Source organism: Paramisgurnus dabryanus, chromosome 19 (assembly GCF_030506205.2).
Source record: "Paramisgurnus dabryanus chromosome 19, PD_genome_1.1, whole genome shotgun sequence".
NCBI classification, from domain to species: domain Eukaryota; kingdom Metazoa; phylum Chordata; class Actinopteri; order Cypriniformes; family Cobitidae; genus Paramisgurnus; species Paramisgurnus dabryanus.
Window position 1 is genome coordinate 1,435,344 of NC_133355.1, and position 26,416 is coordinate 1,461,759.

At 41.8% G+C, this 26,416-nt stretch overlaps 1 protein-coding gene across 1 annotated transcript; it reads left to right on the forward strand.

Annotated features, from left to right (window-relative positions):
• The first annotated feature begins 15,222 nt into the window (after nucleotides 1-15,222).
• On the forward strand, nucleotides 15,223-16,991 carry LOC135771469 (endonuclease domain-containing 1 protein-like). The gene is made up of 2 exons (XM_065281726.2): nucleotides 15,223-15,545; nucleotides 15,721-16,991. The coding sequence occupies exons 1-2, from the start codon at nucleotides 15,231-15,233 to the stop codon at nucleotides 16,255-16,257; spliced, it is 852 nt and encodes a 283-aa protein (XP_065137798.1). The 5' UTR covers nucleotides 15,223-15,230; the 3' UTR covers nucleotides 16,258-16,991.
• Nucleotides 16,992-26,416: the final 9,425 nt, after the last annotated feature.

Here is a 26,416-nt window from a genome sequence, read left to right on the forward strand (position 1 = left end):
TATCACAAAGTACATGAATGCGCAGCAGCACAAAAATGCTTTTAAATATGAAAGATTAAAGGATTGAATGTAAAAGATTATTATTGAATCTCTTGGACATAAATGAGGACTAATTATGAGACGTTAGAAGGCGCAAAGAGCTGCTTCACCTGCAGCCTGGTAAGTAAATAAATGCTTTGCTTTAAACAAATGCGTCTGTTTTTAAATGTTTTTTTTAATGCTACCTCACGGATTTATTGTAAATGATGACTCTGTACCTGTGGATATGGTGAGGTGAGAAACATTTTTAAGTCATGCTTAAAAAAACTCTTTGCTAAAAAACCGCTGTCCAAAGTGCTGAAACGTGAGGAGAGCCGTTTGTAAATTCTTTATCTCCTGTTTGTTACAAATAAAGTATTTTTAGAGTACAAACCTTATCTTACATAGTTGTAAATTATTTTTTGATGATATTGGATAGCCATACATTTAAAGCAATTACAAGCCTGCTTTTTACTTCCATGACTAAAAGAAAACGGGTTTTAAAGGTTTTAATAAAAAAATAACAACACAATTATTTAACATTAATCTTAAACTGGGGATCTTCTTCCTCTGCTTAGTTTTTCAGTTTACAAAGTCCGTCATCTAAATAGGGATTAGACATAGCGCCAGCGCAACTTGCTTTTAAAGGGGATGAGAGCTGTGACTCTCATTGGTTTACTGCACGTTACGCCCAAAATACTCCCATTACAATAGGACCTACCCTTCTCGACCATGCGCTCGGCGCAAAAAACAATTTTCCCGTCGTTAAATTAGCAAAAGTGGATTCGGACACGCCCATTTAGACGTTGCGCTGTGCGCTTTAGACAATGCGCTTAGATCGTTAAAATAGGGCCCATTCTGTTTAAAGGCGGGGTGCATGATCTCTGAGAGCCAATGTTGACATTTGAAATCACATAAACAAACACGCCCCTACCCTAATAGAATCTGGACCTTCTTTTGATAGACCCACCCCACACATACACAACCCAGGCAACGATGTCGGTTAGTAGACACACCCCTTACTGCTGATTGGCCACAAGTGTGTTTTGATAGTCGGCCTGACTCGCTTTCCCAAAGCGTTTTCCAAAAATTGTGCACCCCGCCTTTAAATGCAAAGCTATTTTAAAGTAATTGGTACCTGAAGCACCATCTGGTGGGCAGCCTAGGCAGTGGTAGACAGATTTTTATGAATCTTGTTATATTCGCATCAGATTTTTCTTATGAATTTATATGAATTAAAATACTCTTTCAAGATGCATGATCTAAAATCCCATTTATGTTTGAATATCGCAATAGCAATCACGTCATGTCAGATGCAGTAACACTTTTTAACAGTTTATAATGTCTACATGTAGCTATTTCAGTCCAGTGTCTGTTGACTTCCAACAGTGAACCTCAGCAATGTACAAGACGAAAACACACCAAAATGTTTAAGAACCACTGACTTAAGGAACCCGTTTTCTATTTTATCTTTGCCCTCCAACACATCCTGATTAACATTTTTAAAATGAACACACGAGTGCGCTAGTAATCTGTTGGAACAGTAATCTATAATCTGTATATATAAATGCATTATTTGATTGCTATCTCTCTTATTGTGGTCACATATGCCCGTCCCCAGCCCATACTATAAGGGAGGTGTTGGAGACAGATGGGGCACCGAGTTCAAGGGCCAGCTTTAACTGTACAATAAAACAGGTTGCTTTAGCTAATGCAAAGACACCCGAGTAACTCAAAAGAGATTTAAAGTATGAAAGTATGGTCCAGACATAACCGAGGTCCCCCTAGATCCATATCTAAGAAATTATTTTGTCCTTCAAAAATGCTGTTACATGCGTGGTGGTAGAGATATTGTCCATGGTGGTCACAACCACCCCTGACCTATGTAAGGTTGCCACTGTCCTGTATTACATATATGCATTTGACAGACGCTTTTATTCAAAGTGGCATTAAAAGGTATACAGTACAATGTTTTTTGTGTGTTCACTGGGTTTTAAATAATTTTAGGGCTTTGATTTGTTCCGTATGTGACCTCAGGTGTCCCGTTTATTGCCTGCTAAAATTAACCATGGTTTTACTACAGTTAAGACCAAAAAAACATGGTTACTGTAGTAAAACCGTGGTTACCACAAAATAACCATGGTTTTGACAACCATGGTTTTCAAAAACCATGGTTAGTGTAGTAAAACCATGGTTTTGCTCATAGTAATCAATTGACCAAAAAACCATGGTTACTACACTTTTACCACAATAAAACCATGGTTAATTTTCGTAAGGGCTAACCCGTGACTGATATAACAGGCTTGTTCGACTTCATGTGGGGCCACAAAAACCGAGAGGCATATGACATCTCAAACCACGAGATCGATTCGAGAAATCATACAGAGACTGCTATCGAAATGCTTTCACGGTACTTTGATGTTATCAGCCTGTTGGTTCTTGCAGAACCGTATGAAGATAAACAAGCCTAACAGAAACAGATGCAGTGCTGATCACAACACTTGAGAATGATCACCGACACCTGTCATCCAATCACAGACCCCCTCAAGCACAATCAGTACATTAACCCTGCTGGAAAAACCAGCATACTACAGTAGCAAGAGCAGCATACCGTATGATGTGTTTTTGTGCTGGTATGCTGGTCACAACCAACTGAACCAGCACCAAACCAGCATGGACCAGCATGGGAATTATGGTTTTTCCAGTAAGGAAAGGAGGTCATATTTACATGTTTTATTTTTATATAGTGGCTTATTTAGCTATTTGTGCATGTATAAGATCTGCATACAGTAGTTACAAAGCTCAGTCTCAATTCTAAAAAGAAACTGGCAGAGCCAATTTACCAGTATTTAAAAAATGATCCTGTAAACAAATGAACTCTTAACTGCAGTTTACCAATAAAGACTACATGTGAAAGAGACTATTAACACCTAATTATTAAAATCATTCCTTAGAAAAACTGTGTGGTATTGATTCACAAGTTTTACGTGTATGAATAGATGTGGTGAAACACCGCATGTGTCTGTGGCTAAAGTGTTAAAAGAGCTGAGAGAAGGGGAATTTTTGATGTATTTCTGCATCATGACATGCATTCAGCTGAGTGAAGACTGCTGATGAAGATGCTGTTTATCATAAATGTTATCTTACTTCAGCGTTTCAAAATGCTCTTTGTCAGGCTGTATGCTTCCACACAACATACTGTTGCAAAAAAAGGTGCTAAAGACTATAAAATGAAAAAAAAAGTTCTTTAAATGACAACAATGGTTCTCTTATGGCATCGATGTGAAGTCAAACCACTAATCTTCAATTTGGTTCATGTCATGTCATCATGTTCTTTGAATAACTTCTTTGAATATCACCGACAGAGAGTTTCCATAAATGGGTGCACTTGGTCCACAATGATGTTTGGTTACCGGACAGCTGTCAGGGATGGTGCCGTTGTGATTAGGGGGCCTTAAGTGTCCCAAGAAAACATTGTCCAGCCTTTTTCCGTCCAACAGTTCAGTCAGGTCTCAAAGCCTTTCTTGGTAATCTGGTGTATCTGCATTCAACCATCAACATGCACGACATGATGCACGAGACAAGGCCATTTAATCATCCACAGCCCAATCACAATGATCTTGTGCCCATTTCATGCATCGTTGTCAATGGCGTACACTCGCATGCAGTTGGGGCTTGGCCGGGTTGTCAGCTAAGCAGAAAATTGCGATGAACTGTGTGATGCAGTGGCGGTTCTAGACAAATTTCACTAGGGGGGCCAAGGAGGGGCCAGTGTTTTACCAGAGGGGCACATAAAAAAATGTCAAGAAATTATATTTAAAGATTATAGGGGTGGTTACAGGAATTAGTTTAAGACAGGACTAGGCCTTAGTTTAATTAGGAAATATATACCAGCATATGTTGTGTTTTGGTGCTGGTATGCTGGTGACCACCAGCTAAACCAGCATCAAACCAGCATAGACCAGCATAATTCCCATGCTGGTTTGATGCTGTTTTTTCAGCAGGGTTTTAAGATATGGCATTGCAAGTTGTTTTCCGTTTGGACAGCTCTTACATTTATTTTAGTCTAGGACTAGTCTAATCCCTTTCCGGGAAACTGCCCCATAAACTTTATTTTACTTTACAATCATATAAATATTTATTTAATAAAAGAGTAAGTGCAGGTGCAAAAGGGGAGCTGGGCTCTTTTCTTAAGCCCCCCGACCGAAAATCATGCGAGCCTACTCAATAAACTTTATGAAATGCAAACTTTTATAAAGACAAACGTTTGTTTTAGTTTACATATAAACACACATTGTTAGACAGTTAGGAACCACAATCTAATCAGTATTTAAAATAATATTTATTTTAAATTGTAAACATTTTTATATGTAACATTTAATTATATTCCTCCAATTGTATGCACGTATATGTAAGAGCATAATTACAGCGCTTTTTACAATGTGTAAACTTTAAAAAGTTAGCGAGATGTTGGTTTTGCCGGTTGGAATGTAGTTAAAGGAGTACAAAAAGCAATAAATGAAGTTGAAAGGTGGTCAGTGGAATGGGGACTGAAGTTTTCAGTATTAAAGACCCAATATATGGTTCCCTTTCAGTCGGTCACTACGACGTCACGTCGTGACCGACGAATTGGGAACCGCTTCGCGGGTGACCTATCTACTTCGAGAACTATAAGAAACGCCAATGAACTTGGCATGCAGGTATTTGCATAATGCCGGCGCCGCCCCGCCAGGTGCGTATATAAGCCGCAGGTGCACAATACCAAATTAGCTTTATTGCTTCGAAGCCGGCAGACATCTGCTCACGAGAAGCTATTCTGAAAAACTGATCTTCGTAGATCCTGTTCTGTGGGAAGAAAAAAGATCTCAGCTTGCCAAAGTTGGTTGGGCGAAGACACCTCAGCGGAGGCTCGCAGTGTTTTTCTCTCCACCCTTTCTCTCTCTCTCTGTCTCTTAATTTAGGACTTGAGTTCGAGTGAGTGCGTTGCCTCTCCCTGTGTGTTTCACCAGCTTGCACAAAAGAGTGATTTCCCTAAAAGAGCAGCACGTTTGAGCTTTGTGTCTTTTTAAAGACAGCCACTCATTCGTGTCACGGTCGGGGTCGTCTTTTTAAAGATGGATTTCCGTCCGTGTTCGGTTTCTGGATGCGGTGTGTTCATCGCCCCCCGGGATGGCCACCAGCGTTGTCTTTCGTGTCTGGGGCTCCAGCACGCAGAGGCAGCGTTGCGTGATAGTTCATGCTCCATCTGTGAGGGCATGACTATGGCGGATTTGCGGAGACGGGTGTCGTTTCTCCGGGAACGGCGCCCGCCTTCCAAGTCTGGTGCTGCTAAGAGCGCAGCTTCCAGACTTGCGAAGGATGACCTCCGTATAACGGTGCTGGGTCAGTCTGCTGGTTCGTCCAGCAGCTCCCAGCGCCCTGATCCGTTGCCAGCGGAGGTCCTGATGGAGACGAGCGGCCCGTGTTCTACGGTGTCCTCGCGCTCTGTCGAGCCTCCACCCGACGCGATGTCCACCGTAACATCGGAAGGGGGGTTGTCAGCCTCGGACGTCGATCCGGATCCGCTCCCGCCTTCGGGCCAGGTTGCGGCTTCTGTGTTCGACCCCGAGATGGCAGCCATGCTCGCTCGGGCAGCGGAGGCGGTCGGCTTGGAGTGGACTAAACCTCCCCCACCTGAACCGTCCCGCCTCGATGATTGGTTCTTCGGCGGTGCCAGGGCTTCTCAGTCCTCGCCCCCGGTGCCTTTCTTCCCCGAGGTGCATGAAGAGCTGACGCGGTCGTGGAAAACCCCGTTTTCCGCCCGGAACCGACCGTTTCAGCCTTCACCCCTCACCTCTCTCGAGGGTGGAGATGCCAAGGGGTACACTGGTATCCCGTCAGTGGAGCGGCCGGTCGCGATGCAGTTGTGTCCGGCCGGTGTCGCTTCCTCCTGGCGGGACCAGCCTACTCTCCCCTCACGGGCCTGTAAGCAGTCTTCGGCGCTGTCCGGTGCTGCTTACAAGGCTTGTGGGGAGGCAGCCTCTGCCCTGCATGCCATGGCATTGCTGCAGGTCCACCAGGCTAAGGCTCTGAGGGACCTGCACGCGGGAGGTCACGACTCGGCGGAGTTCTCTGAACTACGTGCGGCTACGGATCTGGCGCTTCGTGCGACCAAGGTCACCGCACGCGCCGTCGGGCGTGCGATGTCTACCCTGGTAGTCCAGGAACGCCATCTCTGGCTGTGTCTGGCGGACATGAAGGACGCCGATAAAACCCGGCTCCTGAATGCTCCGGTTTCCCAGACCGGCCTGTTCGGCGAGACGGTCGAGGAGTTTGCGCAGCAATTCTCCGCGGCCAAGAAGCAGACTGAGGCCATCGCTCAGATCATGCCACGTCGGAAGCGTCCTGCGCCTGCCCCATCCACGTCGGCGCCTCAGCCTGCTCCTCGCCGAGGGCGTCCTGCGGCGGCCGCCTCCGTTCCTCCCCGGGGCTCTTCTAAGAAGCGAGGAACCGGTCGTCAGCAGCCCGCCCCGCCCGCTCAGCCCGCTTCAAAGGGTGGTAAAAGAAGATCTAAGCGGCCCTGAGACGGGCGACCTAGAGATGGAGGGGATCGCTCTTCGGGAGATGGTGAAGGCACCACTCCCCCCACCGGAGGAGGGCCGGTTGGGGAATCTTTTGTTTCATTTTTCTGTTCCGCCGACTTTTCAGTCGGCACCCACAAATTCACAAAAAGAGCGAATTCCACTTCCATCTCTAGGTCTTCAGATGAGCGCCGGAGATACGAGCGGGCTCATAACCCCCCCTCGTTCTCCGACTCATCAGAGGAGAACGAGAGCGGCGCACGGGCTCATAACCCCTCCGCGCTCTCCAACTTCTCAGGCGGTAGGAGACAGCTACGGGCTCATAACCCATCGTCTCCCTCCTCCTTCGCCAGAGGGTGCATCGAGTGGCGAGAGGTGTCTTCAGCAGAGCCTCCCTTACTCAACCACCCAGCAATGGACTCAGGTGAGTGTTATCACACACAACACTGCTGTCGGTGCGGCCGTTACGCACACACCGGCGATCACCTCCGTTGCGCCCGCCGCGGGTACACCGATCGTGCCTTTAGTCCCCCTCGCACGGTGTCTGGGGGCGTGGAAACAGCTTCCCAGCCCGTCGCGTTGGCTTTTACGCACGATTCGTCTCGGCTACGCGATCCAGTTTGCCCGGCGTCCCCCCAAATTCTCCGGCGTTCGTTTCACTGCGGTGAGAGCTGCCGATGCGCACGTCCTCCGTGCGGAGATCGCTGTCCTACTGGCGAAGGACGCGATCGAGCCGGTCCCTCCAGCCGAGATGAGGTCGGGGTTTTACAGCCCTTACTTTATTGTACCCAAGAAAAGCGGCGGCTTGCGACCGATCCTGGACCTGCGTTCGCTGAACCGTGCACTTCACAGAATGCCGTTCAAGATGCTGACGCCCAAACGCATATTTCCATGCATTCGTCCGAACGATTGGTTCGCATCTATCGACCTGAAGGACGCGTACTTTCATGTATCGATTCTCCCCCGGCACAGGCCGTTTCTCCGCTTTGCGTTCGAGGGGCGAGCATACCAGTACAAAGTCCTCCCATTCGGGCTCTCTCTGTCGCCCCGTGTATTCACCAAAGTAGTGGAGGGGGCTTTAAAACCCCTGAGAGAGAGAGGTGTGCGCATTCTCGCGTATCTGGACGATTGGCTAATAATAGCTCAAACACGTCAGACGCTGTGCGATCACAGAGATTTAACTTTGAAACACCTCGCTCGTTTGGGTCTTCGGGTCAACTGGGAAAAGAGCAAGCTTTGCCCCGTGCAGAGAATCTCTTTTCTCGGTATGGAACTGGACTCGATCGATTTGACAGCTCGTCTAACAGAAGCGCGTGTACAGTCGATTCTGACTTGCCTGAATACATTCAAGAGCAAGAGCGCGGTCCCGCTGAAACAATTTCAGAAGCTCCTGGGGCATATGGCAGCAGCCGCAGCTGTAACTCCGCTCGGACTGCTCCATATGCGACCGCTTCAGCATTGGCTTCACGATCGAGTCCCGAGGAGAGCGTGGCTGCGCGGCATTCACCGTGTTATCATTACACCTGCGTGTCGTCGCACTTTCACTCCGTGGTCAGACCGTGCGTTTCTCCGAGCCGGTGTGCCTCTGAGACAGGTCTCCAGGCATGCAATAGTATGCACAGATGCTTCGGACACGGGGTGGGGGGCCACGTACGATGGGCTTGCGGCTTCGGGGGTCTGGACGGCACCCCAGCTGCATTGGCCAACCCAGTCTCACCCCATGGCGTCAATATTTGACGACACTTGACCATGCGTCAATATGTTGACGCGGAGGGTATACCCTCCGCGTCACTTTTTGACGAACTGGGGACTTCAATGCTATCAGGTACGCGAAATTCTCTTTCCTATTTTCTTACCATTTTCTACCATTTTCGCGTCGGTTTAGGGTTAGATTTACATAATGACATCCCTACCCAAACCTATCCCTAACCCCAACGTCAGGCGACAACTGTTTAATTTCGCGTACCTAATAGTATTGAAGTCCCCAGTTCGTCAAAAAGTGACGCGGAGGGTATACCCTCCGCGTCAACATATTGACGCATGGTCAAGTGTCGTCAAATATTGACGCCATGGGTGTGAGACTGTGTTGCATTGGCACATAAATTGCCGAGAAATGTGGGCTGTATATCTTGCGCTCGTCCGTTTCAGCAACGAGTTACAGGGCAAAGATGTATTAGTTCGCACAGACAACACTGCGACCGTGGCGTACATCAATCGTCAAGGCGGTTTACGCTCGCGTCACCTGTCGCATCTCGCCCGTCATCTCCTCACTTGGAGTCAGAAGAATTTGAGGTCTCTTCGTGCCATTTACATCCCGGGCACGCTCAATGTAGAGGCGGATGCGCTCTCTCGGGCTGCGCGTCCCGGCGAATGGCGACTCCACCCCATTGCGGTTCAGCAGATTTGGAGACGTTTCGGCAAAGCGCAGATAGATCTGTTTGCTTCCCCAGAGACGACCCATTGTCGCCTGTTCTATTCACTAGCCGACGACTCGCTCGGCGTGGATGCATTGGCACACAGCTGGCCGCGAAACATGCGCAAATACGCGTTCCCTCCGGTGAGCCTCATTGCGCAAACCCTATGCAAAATCCGGGAGGACGAGGAGAGCGTGCTGTTGGTGGCACCGTATTGGACAACCAGGAGTTGGTTTCCAGAACTCTCTCTCCTCGCGACAGCCCCTCCTTGGAAGATTCCCCTGAGGAAGGACCTTCTTTCTCAACAAGAGGGCACATTATGGCACCCGCGCCCCGACCTGTGGAACCTCCATGTGTGGTCTCTGGACGGGGCACGGAGGATTTGAGTGATTTACCGCAAGAGGTATCTAACACTATTGCTGCAGCGCGAGCGCCGTCTACGAGACAGGCTTACGCGCTTAAATGGAACCTGTTTGTCGACTGGTGTTCTTCCCAAAGTGAAAACCCCCGAGAATGCCCGATTAGTGTTGTGCTTTTATATCTCCAGCGCCGTTTGGAGAATAGGCTGTCACCATCCACTATTAAAGTCGATATCGCTGCGATATCAGCTCACCATTCACCCGTAAACGGTAGAACAGTGGGTCAGCACGACCTGGTCATTAGATTTCTCAGAGGCGCTCGAAGACTGAATCCTTCGCGTCCTCCCTCTATTCCTCCTTGGGACCTGTCCTTGGTGCTGAAATCACTCCAGGAAGCCCCATTTGAGCCTCTGCATAGTGTGAGTGTTAAATTTCTTACTATGAAAACATTAACTCTCCTTGCTTTGGCTTCTGTTAAGAGGATAGGGGATATTCATGCTTTTTCGGTCGACGAATCGTGCCTTCAGTTCGGGCCGGCTGCATCCAGCGTAACACTGAGACCCCGGCCCGGCTTTGTGCCCAAAGTTCCCACCACTCCTTTCAGAGATCAAGTGGTGAACCTCCAAGCGCTGCCTTTGGAGGAGGCAGACCCAGCCATGGCTTTGTTATGCCCTGTTCGTGCACTACGTGTGTATATAGACAGGACGCAAAGCTTAAGGACCTCAGATCAGCTCTTTGTTTGTTACGGTGGTCAGCAGAAAGGAAAAGCTGTCACCAAGCAGAGGATGTCCCATTGGATTGTGGATACTATAGCCCTTGCATATCAAAAGCAGAATGTGCCTTGTCCGTTTAATTTACGTGCCCACTCTACACGCAGTGTGGCATCATCTTGGGCACTGGCTCGCGGTTCCTCGCTAACAGATATTTGTAGAGCTGCAGGCTGGGCGACACCTAATACGTTCACAAGATTCTATAGTGTTCGTGTCGAACCGGTTTCCACTCGGGTTCTTTCTACTAACTAGTTAAGAATGCCGAGGGTCGGCTCGTGTGTCGGCTTGGAGCCTCTTTTTTGGTGCTGCACATCTGCACCAATATGGAAGGCCATCGGGGCAAAAACGTCTAAAAAACTGTTTTTGCCTCTCCTCCACCGCCCTGATAGCTGGTGTTGCGGAGCATCCGCTGTCAACCTATCACTGATGTATTCTCTGTAAACCTGTGTAGGCTAGGCGTCCACATTTGTCCCCTACGTGGGGTTCATTTGTGTGTATACTCCGTGGGGTACTAATCCTCCACGTTTTCCTTAGCAGAGCCTGCTCTGCATCTCTCTGCATACTATGTTTTGTTCAGAGACTTTTTATGAGCAACCTATCGGTTGTTTCATATTTTTATGTCATCCATTCAACCTTCTTAGGGGATGGCTTCCGCAGTGTTCTAGCTCCGCTCAGTTTAGACGCTTCCCCAGTTCGCTGCTTCACTATCGTGGGTTAAGGAACAGGTAGTGACCGGCCTTCTGCATTTCGCCTTAGGTTCCGCCCCCTATGTGGAGGGCGGAGGGCTTTTACAGACACTGGAAGGGTTCAGCTGCAGTGGCGTTTTGGTAGGGATTCCCAATTCGTCGGTCACGACGTGACATCGTAGTGACCGACTGAAAGGGAACGTCTCGGTTACGTATGTAACCCTCGTTCCCTGAAGGAAGGGAACGGAGACGTCACGTCCCGTCGCCACAGTTTGCTGTTCCATTGCTGTTTTTCAGGCCGGGCACTGTTGCTCGGCTTCTCAGCAATAATATAGCTAATTTGGTATTGTGCACCTGCGGCTTATATACGCACCTGGCGGGGCGGCGCCGGCATTATGCAAATACCTGCATGCCAAGTTCATTGGCGTTTCTTATAGTTCTCGAAGTAGATAGGTCACCCGCGAAGCGGTTCCCAATTCGTCGGTCACGACGTGACGTCTCCGTTCCCTTCCTTCAGGGAACGAGGGTTACATACGTAACCGAGACGTTTTTACAAAGAAAAGGAAAATGGAACAAGTGATTTTGAAATTATATGGTCAAGTATTAGAAAGAGTGACAGAGTTTAAATATCTTGGATTAATATTTGATGGAAAATTAACATGGAATGGACATATTAAGAAAATTGAGAACAAGTGCAAAGGAGTAATAAATTGCATGAAGTCAATAGCCAAATATGAGTGGGGAGCAAGGAAAAGTGCACTACTACATGTATATCAAGCGTTAATACGGTCTAGATTATGGGTGTTCGGTGTATGGAGCTGCAGCAAAATCAGTACTAAAGAAGTTGGATAACATACAGGCTAGGGCACTTAGAATCTGTAGTGGAGCAATAAGGTCAACCCCTCTAGATGCCATCAGGGTTGAAATGGGGGAGATGCCACTAGACTTAAGGAGGGAAAAACTTACAATGATGTACTGGGTTAATTTGCAGGGTTGTGATAAGAGCCATCGCACACGAGTAATTTTAAATGATTGTTGGGAATATAAAAAGGATAATGGGAATAGTTCTGGATGGAAGTATAAACAATGGGTTAAAGAATGTAGACTGGAAATGTAGCTATTTGCCCCAATATGCCATTAAATGGGGTATCAGTATGGAATATTCCTGAACCTAATGTTGAATTGAGACTGCTTGAGGATCGGGAAAAAGCAGAAGGAAGATATACTAATAGTTATGTTATTAATGGTTTTATGAGAGAAATTTTTTATTCTTGTATACAGATATATACAGATGGATCTAAAGACCCAGTGGAAGAGAAAGTAGGAGTAGGAGTATTCATTCCAAAATTTGAGAGGAAAGTAAGTTTAAGATTGAGTGACAAATTGTCTGTGTATTCAGCAGAACTAACTGCTATAATAGTAGCATTGCAGTGGTTAGAGAAGCGTTAGTGAAAGATATGGTAGATATTAAGATACCTTTAGGAAGAAATGAAGTTAGATCAATAATTAATAGAGAAGTAATAAGAATATGGCAACAAAGATGGGAAAGTAGCAGTACAGGTAGGTGGTATTATAATATTGTAAAATCAGTGAGGAATAAAGAATCGTGTTATGGAAGATATAGAAAGGAAGAAGTAATGATTTCTAGATTAAGGATGGGTCATACAGGGTTAAATTCAACACTGGCATTAATGGGGAAGCATGAGAATGGTATGTGTGATGAATGTGATGGTGTTGAATCAGTAGAACATGTGCTTTTTAAGTGTAGTAAATATGAAGAACAGCGTAGTGGTCTCTTTAGTAATATAAAGAAAAGGCCAGTGAGTATCATGGACTTATTGGAAGAGGGTTTGAGGGATATTAAGAGGCTTAAGGAGGTGATGATATTTTTAGAGCGTACAGGACTAGATCACAGGATCTAGAAGGAGGAGCAAGTTGCTCTGAACATCCAGGAGGTTGAGGAGCTCAATGTGGAAGCTGGAGGAGCTGAAACACGCAGCGTCAGCTGAAGCTTGGGCTTGGATCCTCTGGGGTGTTAAAAGGGGTTTATTTTTTATTATTATTATTTTTATTTTTTCACAATTCAGATCCATTACACATATGCGCAAGGTATACAGTAGGTGGCAGTAATACTCCCAAGGAGTGAGCAGCCATTAAACGAAAAGAAGAAGAAGAAGGTTTTGCCGGTTGTTGATGAGTAACAGCTGTGAATGATCACCGCGCTTAAGCAGCCACGTCACAGGAGAACAAGTGAACAATAGCCGTTTCTCAATGTCAAGGAAGGATCCTCGGAAGCTAGAATTTCGAGGATGCTACGTCATCGACGTCCGTCAAAGGACTGTTCCAATGTCGAGGATCCTCGAAATGTCAGCCAAGGACTGAGTCCTTCGTTTGAGAAATATCCCATATACAGGAAAGGATGCAAATTTGTATCCTTCGCGCTCTTCACGCGCTGAAATCACCCACAATCCTATGCGCGCAGCACCGAAAGCACACCTTTCAATCACGCAATTACGTAGTGACGTGCACTTGCTAGCCTGTTCCATTTAACGTCTTCTCCGAATGCTTAAGAGGAGCCTCGCCTAGCCTCTGAAGGAAGTGACTTGTAAGGACTAGTCCTGCCAAGGAAGTTTCCTTGACATTGAGAAACGGCTTGTGTCCCAATGTGAAGTGAGTTAGAGTCCTTACCAGTTCCCAAACCTGCATACACATTCTCAACATCGGGCGATTGAGAACGAATTGAGACACTCGCTGAGCAGCACCTGCAGCCAGCTACAGTGGTTGGGTGCGCCGCTCTAATTTGCCCGTTTAGAACGTTGCGTCGCATTAGTTCCGCTTTTGGCGCTCGCGTGTAAAATCAAAATAAATTTATACTTTTTTATTTGGTCAGCACGGGGTGGCCACAGGGGTGGCCAGGGACATGTCTACAGAGGCACGGGCCACCCTTGGCCTCCGTGTAGAACCGCCACTGGTGTGATGTGACACATTGCCCGGGTCACCACTGTTATAGGTGTTGGTGCTTTGTCACACTGTGGGCATGCGGTGGCTGTGAATAATTCCCGACGCTGGCATCAATGAGCTACAGATGACATACAGCTGGACTCTGGTTTGTCATCTGTGCACCACTTTTAATATGTACTTCATACAGTGGCACGTGAAAAACCCACAACACTGTTTCTGAGACTGAATATCCAAGGTGCCATGCAATCACAATTACTCTCTGATTAAAATCTTTTGGTATTTTTCCTCTTATATCAGAATATTTCCTATGAATGTGAAAAGTTTTGATGTGTTTTGGTTAAGATATTGGACAAAGAGTGTTTTGGAGGCATGAAAGTAAATTTCTTTATCTTATCTTTCTTTTGATTTCTGAGTTGGGGGTTTATGTCACCAAATCTAACCTTATATTATTTTAATCTATTTTAATTTAATTTAAATAAACATGTCAACAACTCCTAGTAACTGATAGCTGGGATTGAAAACATTTTTACACAGTGAGGTTAGTTGTCACACAGTGTTACAATTAGGCCTCAGGTATACAATGATATACAATGAGCCAGGGTCTCATCAAATTTGATTATATTTGATTTGATTATTTGATTATTAACTACAGTATATCATACATTTCCCCCTGGTTTCACAGACAAGGCTTAAGGCTAGTCCTTGATTAAAACACATGTTTAACCTGTCTCAACTGAAAATAACGTGCACGTACAGATCTTACAATATGCCGGTGCCATTGATTTGTCTTAAGATACACACCACCAGTAATGCATTTCTCTAAGGCACGTTTATAAATGAATGCTTAAACGTCTTAATTTAACTAAGGCCTAGTCCTGTGTTTATCTAAGCATTGTCTGTAAAACCAGGCCATAATCTTTAAGCTCAGACTGTACAAAAACAGGTTGTTTCAGCTAATATGCAGGTTGGCTAGTCTCACAACTCACAAAAGTTTCTCCTAGATCCATATCTAAAAAAAATATTTTTGTGTTTTAAAAATGCAGTTACATGCGAGGCATGTCCATGGTGGTCACATCCCAGCCTGACTAGTATGTTTTAAAATATCAGTACTAAATCAATAGTGACAATACTTTCAAAATGTTAGAAATGAATCATCTACAGGTTAGTCATAACAATAATAACAAGTCCATGTTTAACACTAGGCCAGGTTATATAGAATCAAAGTGCAATTTAAAAAAACATGACAAACTCTGTAGCAGGCTACAGAAAAAGTAAGTGTGAATAAAACATTAACACCTAAATGTTGATAGCATTACTGAGAAAAACTGTGATGTGATGTCACATGTTTTTAGCGTGTGGGTAGGCGGTGTTAAACGCTGTTTGTGTCCACTGATGAAGTGTTTAAGAGTTTAGAGAGGGGAATTTCTGCTTTATTTCTGCTTTGTGATTTGAGTGAAGTCAGATGAAGATGTTGTTTATCATGAACGTCTCAGTGCTGTTACTGCTCATCTGTCCATCCGTCATCTCTGAAGTTATAGACTTTAGTTATTGTAGTCGTTTTTTTTATCAAGAACAGCCTCCAGTGATTCCTGGCATTCTGGAGAATTCACGCTCCATGGGTAATCCATACAAAACGATCTGTCAAAAATATGAGAATGAGTACAGATTTGCGACGTTCTACAACACAACCAACAGGATTCCAGTTTTCTCAGCTTACAGATTCATTGGGAAAAAGATCATCAAGAGACCAGGAAACATCTGGAGGATTGAGCCTGAGGTAATCTTCATACTAGTTTGTTTTAGCTTATTAATTTAGAGATTTTTGCATCCTTTATGAATTATTGTACAAGAAAAAAGCTGAGCGTAAATAAATGATAACTTTAGCTTAAATTCAGTCTCCTTGTTGTCTACTAATGATTGTTTCATTTCTCTTTTGAACATTTATTCTGTAGCTTGAACCCTCACCCAATGATGAGATGAGAGTCCTGTATGAAAATCAAGCTATAGATGAAGACTTCTTCAATAATACTTATAACATGAGTCGTGGTCACTTGTATCCCAGCTGTCATTCATGTGATAATATCACAGCTAATTCTACATTCACAATGACCAATGCTGTGCCACAGAAGATCAACTTTAATAACGGCAGCTGGAATCGCTTGGAAAAAACAGCTATAGATGTGATGGATGAATACTGTCGTGATAAGCAGCACAATGGACAGGTTTTGGCCCATGTGTTAACAGGAGCTGTGCCGGGTAACACTACACTAAACAACAGAGTGAATATACCATCACACATGTGGATGACTTTCTGCTGCTATAACATCAGCTCAAGTTCTTGGTCCTCAAAAGCTTACTGGGGTGCAAATATAGAGGAAAATATAAATGACAATGTCACAATCAGTGAAAGAAGTCTGGAGGAATTACAAGAATTTCTCAGTAATGTATGGGTAAAAATCACAAAGTTATTTCACAACAACTGTGAATAATGAAATAGTTACATAGCTAAAAGTAAAAATTTAGAAGCAAAAATATAACGCTTGAAATAAATATTTGCAGGATAAGAGATTTTTTTGTCAAAATGTGACCCTATCTGTAAAATCCAGGCTAAAGTCTTATAATTGAATGATGAGATTTGGAGCATCAAAATTTTATTTCAATCTTGACATAATTTTACTTAATTAATATTCAAATATCAAGATTACATTTTCACAGAATGATCTTTACATTATGTTGGATGATTTCATATTGAAAACAATGAACAAAGGGTTTTCATAGGCAGGATCAAAATTATGGAAGCATATGGGTAGCATAATTCAATTTAGAATGTAATATGCAATATGACAATGCAATATGTAAAATGGCAATGCATTTCTGTATTTAAGTTTACATTTTCCATGCTTGTATGTGCAATGCTTGGTGCAAAATAAAAATGAAAATGTAATACTTTAATTTACATTTTCCATTTTCTACAGCCCTGTTTTAAATACATATTTTAATGCTTTAGAAGTTGCAAAATTAAAATGGAAATGTATTACCCGAACTGATATAATGTGTTTCACATGGTCAAGCAAAAACTGTAGCAAAATTATAATTTAAATGTAATTCTCCCTAAATGCATTTACATTTACAGGTGGGAAACTTGGGATTGCATTTTCATTTACATAGAGCGCAACGGATGTAGCAAAATTAAATTGGAAATGTATTAGCTGGATTGATTAGATGTGCTTTACATGGTCAAGCAAAAACTGTAGCAAAATGATAATTTAAATGTAATTTTCCCTGAATGCATTTACATTTACGGGTGGGAAACTTGGGATTGCATTTTCATTTACATAGAGCGCAACGGATGTAGCAAAATTCAATTGAAAATGCATTCCGAGTTGACCACGCCCCCGCACCCGTGAATCACTGCGTCAAGGCGGGCCAACAACTCCCATTGCCTGGCCTTTCACGTGGGAAACATTTCGGCAGCAGGGCTGATTGAGAGTGTTATATTCGCTGACCGATTAAGTGAAGCATAAACAGAGAAATATTACTGTTTATGAAGATTATTACGTGTCTGCTTTCACTCTGTTTGCAGTTCGCTGCAGCTGCTGACCGCTGCTTTTGCCTATAAAATGATCGCGTGACTGACACTTCCTGCGGAAAAGCGCAAAAACTATATAACAGATCATCCTTTTTTTCACAAAACAATATACTTTAGATATTATTTGATAGACTAGTAAGTGTGGATTAATGATGTTTAAAATCTCTAGCCTGGTGGTCAGGACATGAATGGACGAAATCAGCAGATTAGCAAAGGTTTATTTATCTCCACATATATCATAAATAAAAATTAGCAGTGTAACTTTGCGATATACTTCTTTTTATTTCCTACTATGTATATATGATTTCCATATTATAGACGAGAGTATTCAACGGCAATAAACATCTCATATGGCAATAAATATAATAAACATCATAAATATTTTTGGCAGATTGATTACGGTTTGTATTACCCTAGGTTTTTTTTTTGACCATCACAGTTCAAATAAACCCTAACTGTTACATATGTAGTGTATGTATTTTTACGTTGAAAACATTGTTCAAATCTTTTTTTTATAATTTTAAAATACAGAAAACAGCACGGAGTGAAAAAGGTAGACAGACTGAACTTCTTAGTTTGACATGTTTTGTGAAGAAGAAGAACCATTATCTGTTCTGGTAAAATTCTGTTCTTTCACAATAATGCAATAATGGATTATCATTTAACAAGAATAACCATTTTACTACATTAAGGCTTAACTATGGTTTCAGAAAATCTGTAGTAAACAAGTTTTGTTGTTGTTGTTGCTTTAAGGTAAAACTTTAAGGTTCATTTTCGTAAGGGTCTAAGACAAAGTCATTGTTTTACTGTTTGCCGTTAAACGACCATCTCCACCAGCAATCCGGTTCTAACCAGAGCACCGCATGTAAAAATTGTCGATCTCCATTTCGTTTCATATTCTCCATGTCTGTCTCTTGTATCAGTAAAACTTCAGTATAGTAAAATGAATTTAACTAATCTGTCATGATGCGAGCGAGGCATGTCTAACGTCTAAACAATCAGAGGGAAATCACAGATTATTTACGCTATACCAGATTGTTTTTAACATGGATCCTGATGGATGTCTGTTTTATATATTTATGTTTGAGTAGGCTATTGTTGTGTTTAAATATTGTTGTAATATTTGTTTAAATTTAATTAGCTAATTGCGAAATACAGAATAGGCCATTTTAAACGTAATTTTTCTTCATACGTTTTGTTTGCTTCTTTAAAACGAATTTCATTTTAATCTATGTTTTGTTAATAACTTTTGTGGATATAAATAAATGGAACATTAAAAGTTGTGAATAAGATAAGCGGACCCTAGCCACAGGTCAGTATAGCCTTCCATTCATTAAGCTATAGGATGAAAGTGTATAAAAGTACAGAAAGTTAAATGTACGTTTGGTCTGATCGGGTCAATATGCTAATGTCCGGGTGTGCAAGACTAGTCGATCTGCAATACTTATTCGAAAAGAAAAAAAATCTATTCAAATTTTTTTTTAACGTGTCACTGCAGGGTTAAGGTATTGTAATATAGAATGGTCATTTAATGCGCTATCACTTCATTTGTTTTATTTTATGTAAAGAAGTAGTATACCTGAAAATTATTTTGTATGTATTTCTGATTGTTTTGGCCATTCAGGTCGCAGTAACCTATTTCGAGATTTAACACCGCTGCTGGGTTTTCTGATTTCACTGCTCGCGTGTTATTTAGACGTGCGCATCATGAGAAAGTAGCCTCTTTTTACCGATAAAACAGAAGAGCTAACCGAGACTGAGAATGAAACGAAACTTAGATTATTATATGCGGTGCTCTGGTTATAAACCGAATTGCTGGAGATGCAAACAGTAAAACAAGCAATGACGCCGTCTTAGACCCTTTCGAAAATTTATCATAGTTTGACTATAGTTAAAGCCAAAATCATGGTTACAACAAGATGGTTTTGAAAACCAACCACACAAGAGCTTTAAAAAAACTTAAACCTTACTGTAGTAAAACCATGGTTATTCTTGTTAGATGATAATCTATTATTGCATAATTGTTAAAGACTTTCACCGGAACAGGTAATGTTTATTCTTCTTCACAATAACATGTCAAACTAAATAAAGAAGTAGTCTGTTATAGCTTATAAACCTTTTATCATTCGCACCGTGTGAGGTTTTAACGCCATTATCTTTATTTTAACCCTCTGGGGTCTAAGGGGTTTTTAGGGCCCTTGGGAAGTTTTGACATGCACTGACATTTGTGCTTTTTTCAGTTGCTTAAAAACATATTAATGGCAAAAGTCTCATAACACTGTGTTCATCACAAACTGGGCTACAATATCATATAATCAACATGTATGTACATGTTTGTATTTTTGAGAGAAAAATGTTTATGCGTGGTTTTTGAAAAAGCAAAATTTTTAAGTCACTGATATAACTCCACAAAACTCATTCTAAACATGTTTTCCCAAGACTTTCCAAACTGGATCTAGTAGTCTAGAGTTTTTTCTTCAAAATGATGTGAAAATCATATGGCCTACTCAATCACATAAAGCAAGATATTGATTTACAATTTCTAAGACACTTTTGCTTGGGAAAGGCTGTATGCGTGGAGGCGGGAAAGCTCCTGAATAATCAGTGATTGACAGCTGAGAGACAAAAGAGTTGAATAATGAGCCACTAATGAGCCTTGTGTGGATGTTCAACAGGAATAACTTTCTCTGTAGTAAAACCATGATAAGGTTTACTTTTCAATATAATGTAAATACACACACACACACATTATATATATTTATATATATTTCTATTGAAATATTTTCTATTAATTTCACAAGTATAAGTTACCTTTTAAAAACCATAGTAGCTTAATCATGGTAAAGATACTGTTTGGCCATCTTAACATGAACACACTTCAACCCAGGGTTAGTGTTTGGTTGGCCAGCGAGAGGTTTACTTCTGTGCAGTAAAAAGCTCAAAAGAACAACTGCCTATCGTTGTCTGGACTCTTATTTGTGTATTTGTAATCATTATAGTAGAAACACAACAAGGGACACGCGTGGTAAACGTATCAATGTTTGTTTACAACCGCCGCCATTACCTCACGTGTTGATCATGAAAGCAGTGAATGTGTGCACACGCGAGTGATCCTGTGTTTAATAAACTTGCTGTGCGGAGATATGCGCTTAGACGCAACTAAATAAGGATTGTACTGTTTGGAATCGCGCATTATATAAGAATACCAAAAAGCGGGTCGAGTTTCCTGACTCGCGTGTTTGTGTATGTGTGTTCCATTCGCGTGAACTGTTTGATGGAAGAACAAAGAAAACACTCGCGTCTGGAGATACTGACACACATACGCAAGGAAATAAGGATTTATGTCATGTTTGGTGCAATCGGATGGAACAACAAGGAATGGAGAGACTGGATTGTGGATTGCATATCCATTGACTGCAGGAGGCACGAGTCATGCATATGGATGTTTCTGCTCATTCACTTCAATGGCGCGGGGGTGTGGCGATCCGATCTCATTACAGATAATGAGGTAACTGGCGAAATACGGTACTTCTCCTCCTTCTCATACAGTTTACACCGAATGACAATATCTGTTTTCAATTTCACTTATATCATTTAAAAGGAGACATTCCAAGCATTATGTAGACATTTATCTTTTGTTTCTACACCAAGTATTCGTTAAGTTACAGTTTATTTTTCTGACGCGTTTCTGAAAGGACTTCACTGATGTAGAGAGAACAGAACGTGCATCATGTTTATTTTCTTAATTTTGCGAAAAGCACAACATTCTGTTTTTATTGGGAGTGGACAGAAAAAAACTAGACACTTTAACGTTTGAAATGATGTATAAATCATATCTGTATGTCAAAAATCAGCAGAGTAATTTAAGTCTCTTTGCGGAGTGATTGAAAAATAAAGAGTTTGCGGCGCCCGCGCCACCGTCAACCCCAGAGTGTTAAAATCATTTTAAAAAATGTACAATGTTTTCAACGTAAAAATACATTCACATATATGTAACAGTCAGTGTTTATTTGAACTGTGATGAAATGTTCGCGGTAGAAACATCCGTAGGCTACTTGAATGCGAAGGCAGACACAGGACAGTGCGGGGTGAACTAGCGCCTGATAATGCAGACAATTCGGTGAGAGGATCAAACAACGCTGTTGTTCTGTCACCTACAGACACGTAATAATCTCCATAAACACTAATATCTCTCTGTTTATGCTTCACTTAATCGGTCAGCGAATATAATACTCTCAATCAGCCCTGCTGCCGCCATGTTACCCACGTGAGAGGCCAGGCAATGGGAGTTGTTGGCCCGCCTTGACGCAGTGATTCACGGGTGCGGGGGCGTGGTCAACTCGGAATGCATTTTCAATTGAATTTTGCTACATCCGTTGCGCTCTATGTAAATGAAAATGCAATCCCAAGTTTCCCACCCGTAAATGTAAATGCATTCAGGGAAAATTACATTTAAATGGTCATTTTGCTACAGTTTTTGCTTGACCATGTAAAGCACATCTAATCAATCCAGCTAATACATTTCCAATTTAATTTTGCTACATCCGTTGCGCTCTATGTAAATGAAAATGCAATCCCAAGTTTCCCACCTGTAAATGTAAATGCATTTAGGGAGAATTACATTTAAATTATAATTTTGCTACAGTTTTTGCTTGACCATGTGAAACACATTATATCAGTTCGGGTAATACATTTCCATTTTAATTTTGCAACTTCTAAAGCATTAAAATATGTATTTAAAACAGGGCTGTAGAAAATGGAAAATGTAAATTAAAGTTTTACATTTTCATTTTTATTTTGCACCAAGCATTGCACATACAAGCATGGAAAATGTAAACTTAAATACAGAAATGCATTGCCATTTTACATATTGCATTGTCATATTGCATATTACATTCTAAATTGAATTATGCTACCCATATGCTTCCATACAAAATTGAGCTCTTTAAGCGTCTTTTAATCATTCTGCAATGCAAAGCTAGTTAAGCATTTACAAATGCTTTTTAGCACACACATAGTAAATAAAGCTCAGTCAAGTATACATTTATACTTGTCCTGGACATCTTATTCAGACACATGGCTTCATGGATAATATCAAATACCAACAGATAAAAAAGTCAAAATCTGACTTGCTCTACTAGAAATCTTATTATGGGTCATGGTAAAATCTTTCATCAAGACATTGGTTCAAAACAAACATCAAAGTACAGTATTGTTCAAAATAATAGCAGTACAATGTGACTAACCAGAATAATCAAGGTTTTTAGTATATTTTTTATTGCTACGTGGCAAACAAGTTACCAGTAGGTTCAGTAGATTCTCAGAAAACAAATGAGACCAAGCATTCATGATATGCACGCTCTTAAGGCTGTGCAATTGGGCAATTAGTTGAATTAGTTCAAAGGGGTGTGTTCAAAAAAATAGCAGTGTGGCATTCAATCACTGAGGTCATCAATTTTGTGAAGAAACAGGTGTGAATCAGGTGGCCCCTATTTAAGGATGAAGCCAACACTTGTTGAACATGCATTTGAAAGCTGAGGAAAATGGGTCGTTCAAGACATTGTTCAGAAGAACAGCGTACTTTGATTAAAAAGTTGATTGGAGAGGGGAAAACCTATAAAGAGGTGCAAAAAATGATAGGCTGTTCAGCTAAAATGATCTCCAATGCCTTAAAATGGAGAGCAAAACCAGAGAGACGTGGAAGAAAACAGAAGACAACCATCAAAATGGATAGAAGAATAACCAGAATGGCAAAGGCTCAGCCAATGATCACCTCCAGGATGATCAAAGACAGTCTGGAGTTACCTGTAAGTACTGTGACAGTTAGAAGACGTCTGTGTGAAGCTAATTTATTTTCAAGAATCCCCCGCAAAGTCCCTCTGTTAAAAAAAAAGGCATGTGCAGAAGAGGTTACAATTTGCCAAAGAACACATCAACTGGCCTAAAGAGAAATGGAGGAACATTTTGTGGACTGATGAGAGTAAAATTGTTCTTTTTGGGTCCAAGGGCCACAGGCAGTTTGTGAGACGACCCCCAAACTCTGAATTCAAGCCACAGTAAACAGTGAAGACAGTGAAGCATGGAGGTGCAAGCATCATGATATGGGCATGTTTCTCCTACTATGGTGTTGGGCCTATTTATCGCATACCAGGGATCATGGATCAGTTTGCATATGTTAAAATACTTGAAGAGGTCATGTTGCCCTATGCTGAAGAGGACATGCCCTTGAAATGGTTGTTTCAACAAGACAATGACCCAAAACACACTAGTAAACGGGCAAAGTCTTGGTTCCAAACCAACAAAATTAATGTTACGGAGTGGCCAGCCCAATCTCCAGACCTTAATCCAATTGAGAACTTGTGGGGTGATATCAAAAATGCTGTTTCTGAAGCAAAACCAAGAAATGTGAATGAATTGTGGAATGTTGTTAAAGAATCATGGAGTGGAATAACAGCTGAGAGGTGCCACAAGTTGGTTGACTCCATGCCACACAGATGTCAAGCAGTTTTAAAAAACTGTGGTCATACAACTAAATATTAGTTTAGTGATTCACAGGATTGCTAAATCCCAGAAAAAAAAAATGTTTGTACAAAATAGTTTTGAGTTTGTACAGTCAAAGGTAGACACTGCTATTTTTTTGAACACACCCCTTTCAACTAATTCAACTAATTGCCCAATTGCACAGCCTTAAGAGCGTGTATATCATGAATGCTGGGTCTCATTTGTTTTCTGAGAATCTACTGAACCTACTGGTAACTTGTTTGCCACGTAGCAATAAAAAATATACTAAAAACATTGATAATTCTGGTTAGTCACATTGAACTGCTATTATTTTGAACAATACTGTAAATACTGTAAAAAAAAAAATGGGTCCCTGACACAAAATCAAGGTCTTGCCATCCCAGTTCCCTGACCTGAACCATACAATAAATGACTGAAGAGTAGAGAGCAGCAACATATGAAGGATCTGGAGAAATTCTGTATGAAGGAATAATCTAAGATCACCTGCCATGCATACTTTAACCTCATCAGACATTATAAAAGATGACTCTGACTTAGTATCCTTGCAAATGGAGGTAGCAAAGAGGATTAAATAAAGGGGTGCCCAAATTCATGTCCAGTGAGTATTAGAGAAAATGATTTATTTTGTAATGTAATTTCTTCTTCACTTTCAATTGTTTTACTTCCATGAAACATTATATTTTTGTGATTTGTTTTTATTAAAGTGTAAAAGAAGAAACAAAGATTATTTTTTATAGCTGTCTTTGCTCGTATTTACCAAGTGTGCCCAAACTTTCGAGCCCCACTGTATGTATTGTGTTCAAGTATTTCTTATTCGAAAAGTAACATGTTCAAAATATGTCTGGTGCCCTAAGTATAATAATATGTTAAATGGGACTGTGACTGCTTTTTCTGCAATAAAGTTTGTGCAAATATCAGACTCAATTATTGGTAGAAATATGTGACACAATTATTTATATAATGTTCATATTGCTGAAAGACTTCAACTTAATATCATGTGATCATGGTGGAGGGTCATGGGATTACCTGGGAATATAAGATACATGATTTAAGAATGGGGGTAAACCCTGCTCTGTCTGACCCCGCAACTCTGCTGTATTAAGTTGCTTTACTCCTGTTACTGAAAAACATTTTATAGAAAAAGTGGATCACCTTAAAGCATCAGGTTCTTTAACTGACATGATGCCTCCTTTTATTCTTAAACAAGTTCTGGATGTGGTGGGTCCATATCCATATTTTGTCACTGATAAATCGCTGCTTACAAACTGGTACTATCCCAGAGCTGCTAAAACATGCAATGGTTTGCCCTCTGCTTACAGAAACAGGGTATGGATCTTACTGTTTTAGCTCAATTTAAGCCCATCTCCAATCTGTCGTTCATTACTAAAATTATAGAGAAAACAGAAACATTTTTTGGCTGACAATATGGTCTTTGAGGTTTTTCAGTCTGGTTTAGAAAACATCCCTCTACTGAGACTGCATTGTTGAAGGTTTCAAATGACATACTATTAACATGTGACTTAAGCAAACTATGTTGTTTTAGTGCTCTTGCCTATATGCTAATAATCAGACTAGAAATGCTAAATTAAAGTACATAACTATATAAATAACAACCTATACATTGTGATATCCCTGAATGCAAATAATCGTTATATCTTAAAAAACCTACAGGGAACGTTCCCAGAACGTTTTCTCTAGGTTATAAAATGAAACATAAATATAACCCAGAACGTTCTTATTTGGTTCCCCAAAAAATAACCAAATGGGAACCATAAGGGAACGTTAGGGGAACGTTATGTGTTTGCATTTGATATTTTCGATCATACTGTACTTATTGATCGATTGAAATATTGTGCAGGCATTACTGGCAGTGCCCTGAAGTGGTGTAAATCTTATCTTACAAATAGAACTTTTTCAGTTAAGTTAGGAGATCATACCTCGAAGTAAAGCTGCAGTAACCTGCAGGGTTCCTCAATGATCCATTTTGGCTCACATTCTTTTCTCTTTATATAGGCTATGCTTCGACTTGGGTCCATTTATAGAAAATATGCAGCTGAGTGCTTTGGTAGCTGTGATACTTCTGCGTTATTTATCAGTCATTGTACAATGCGCCGGTTGGTTGCTGTGGTATATGAACTTTGATGGGCAGATAAACACTGCGGGGTCAAACAGCTTCATCACGATCTGGTTCAGAATGCAGCTGCCAGACTTTTGACTCATAAATAGGATGATATCATACCAGTTTACAGTCCTTACATTGGCTGCCTGTGCCCTACAGAGGGGATTAAAAAATTCTATTAATTGTGTTTAAGTCGTTATGGGCTGGCCCCTTCCGACCTACTGATTGAACACAGTGTAATGAGATATCTCCGGCCCTCTAAACAGAGACTCTTGTTTATCCCTAAGACGAGCCTGAAGTGCTGGGGTGATCGGCGCTTTTACTTCAATTGACCTATGGCTAAGCCACACCCCCAAACACGATGAGCCAATCACAGTGCCCATAGCTAACCCAATACACTCGAACATTCTCTGCTTAT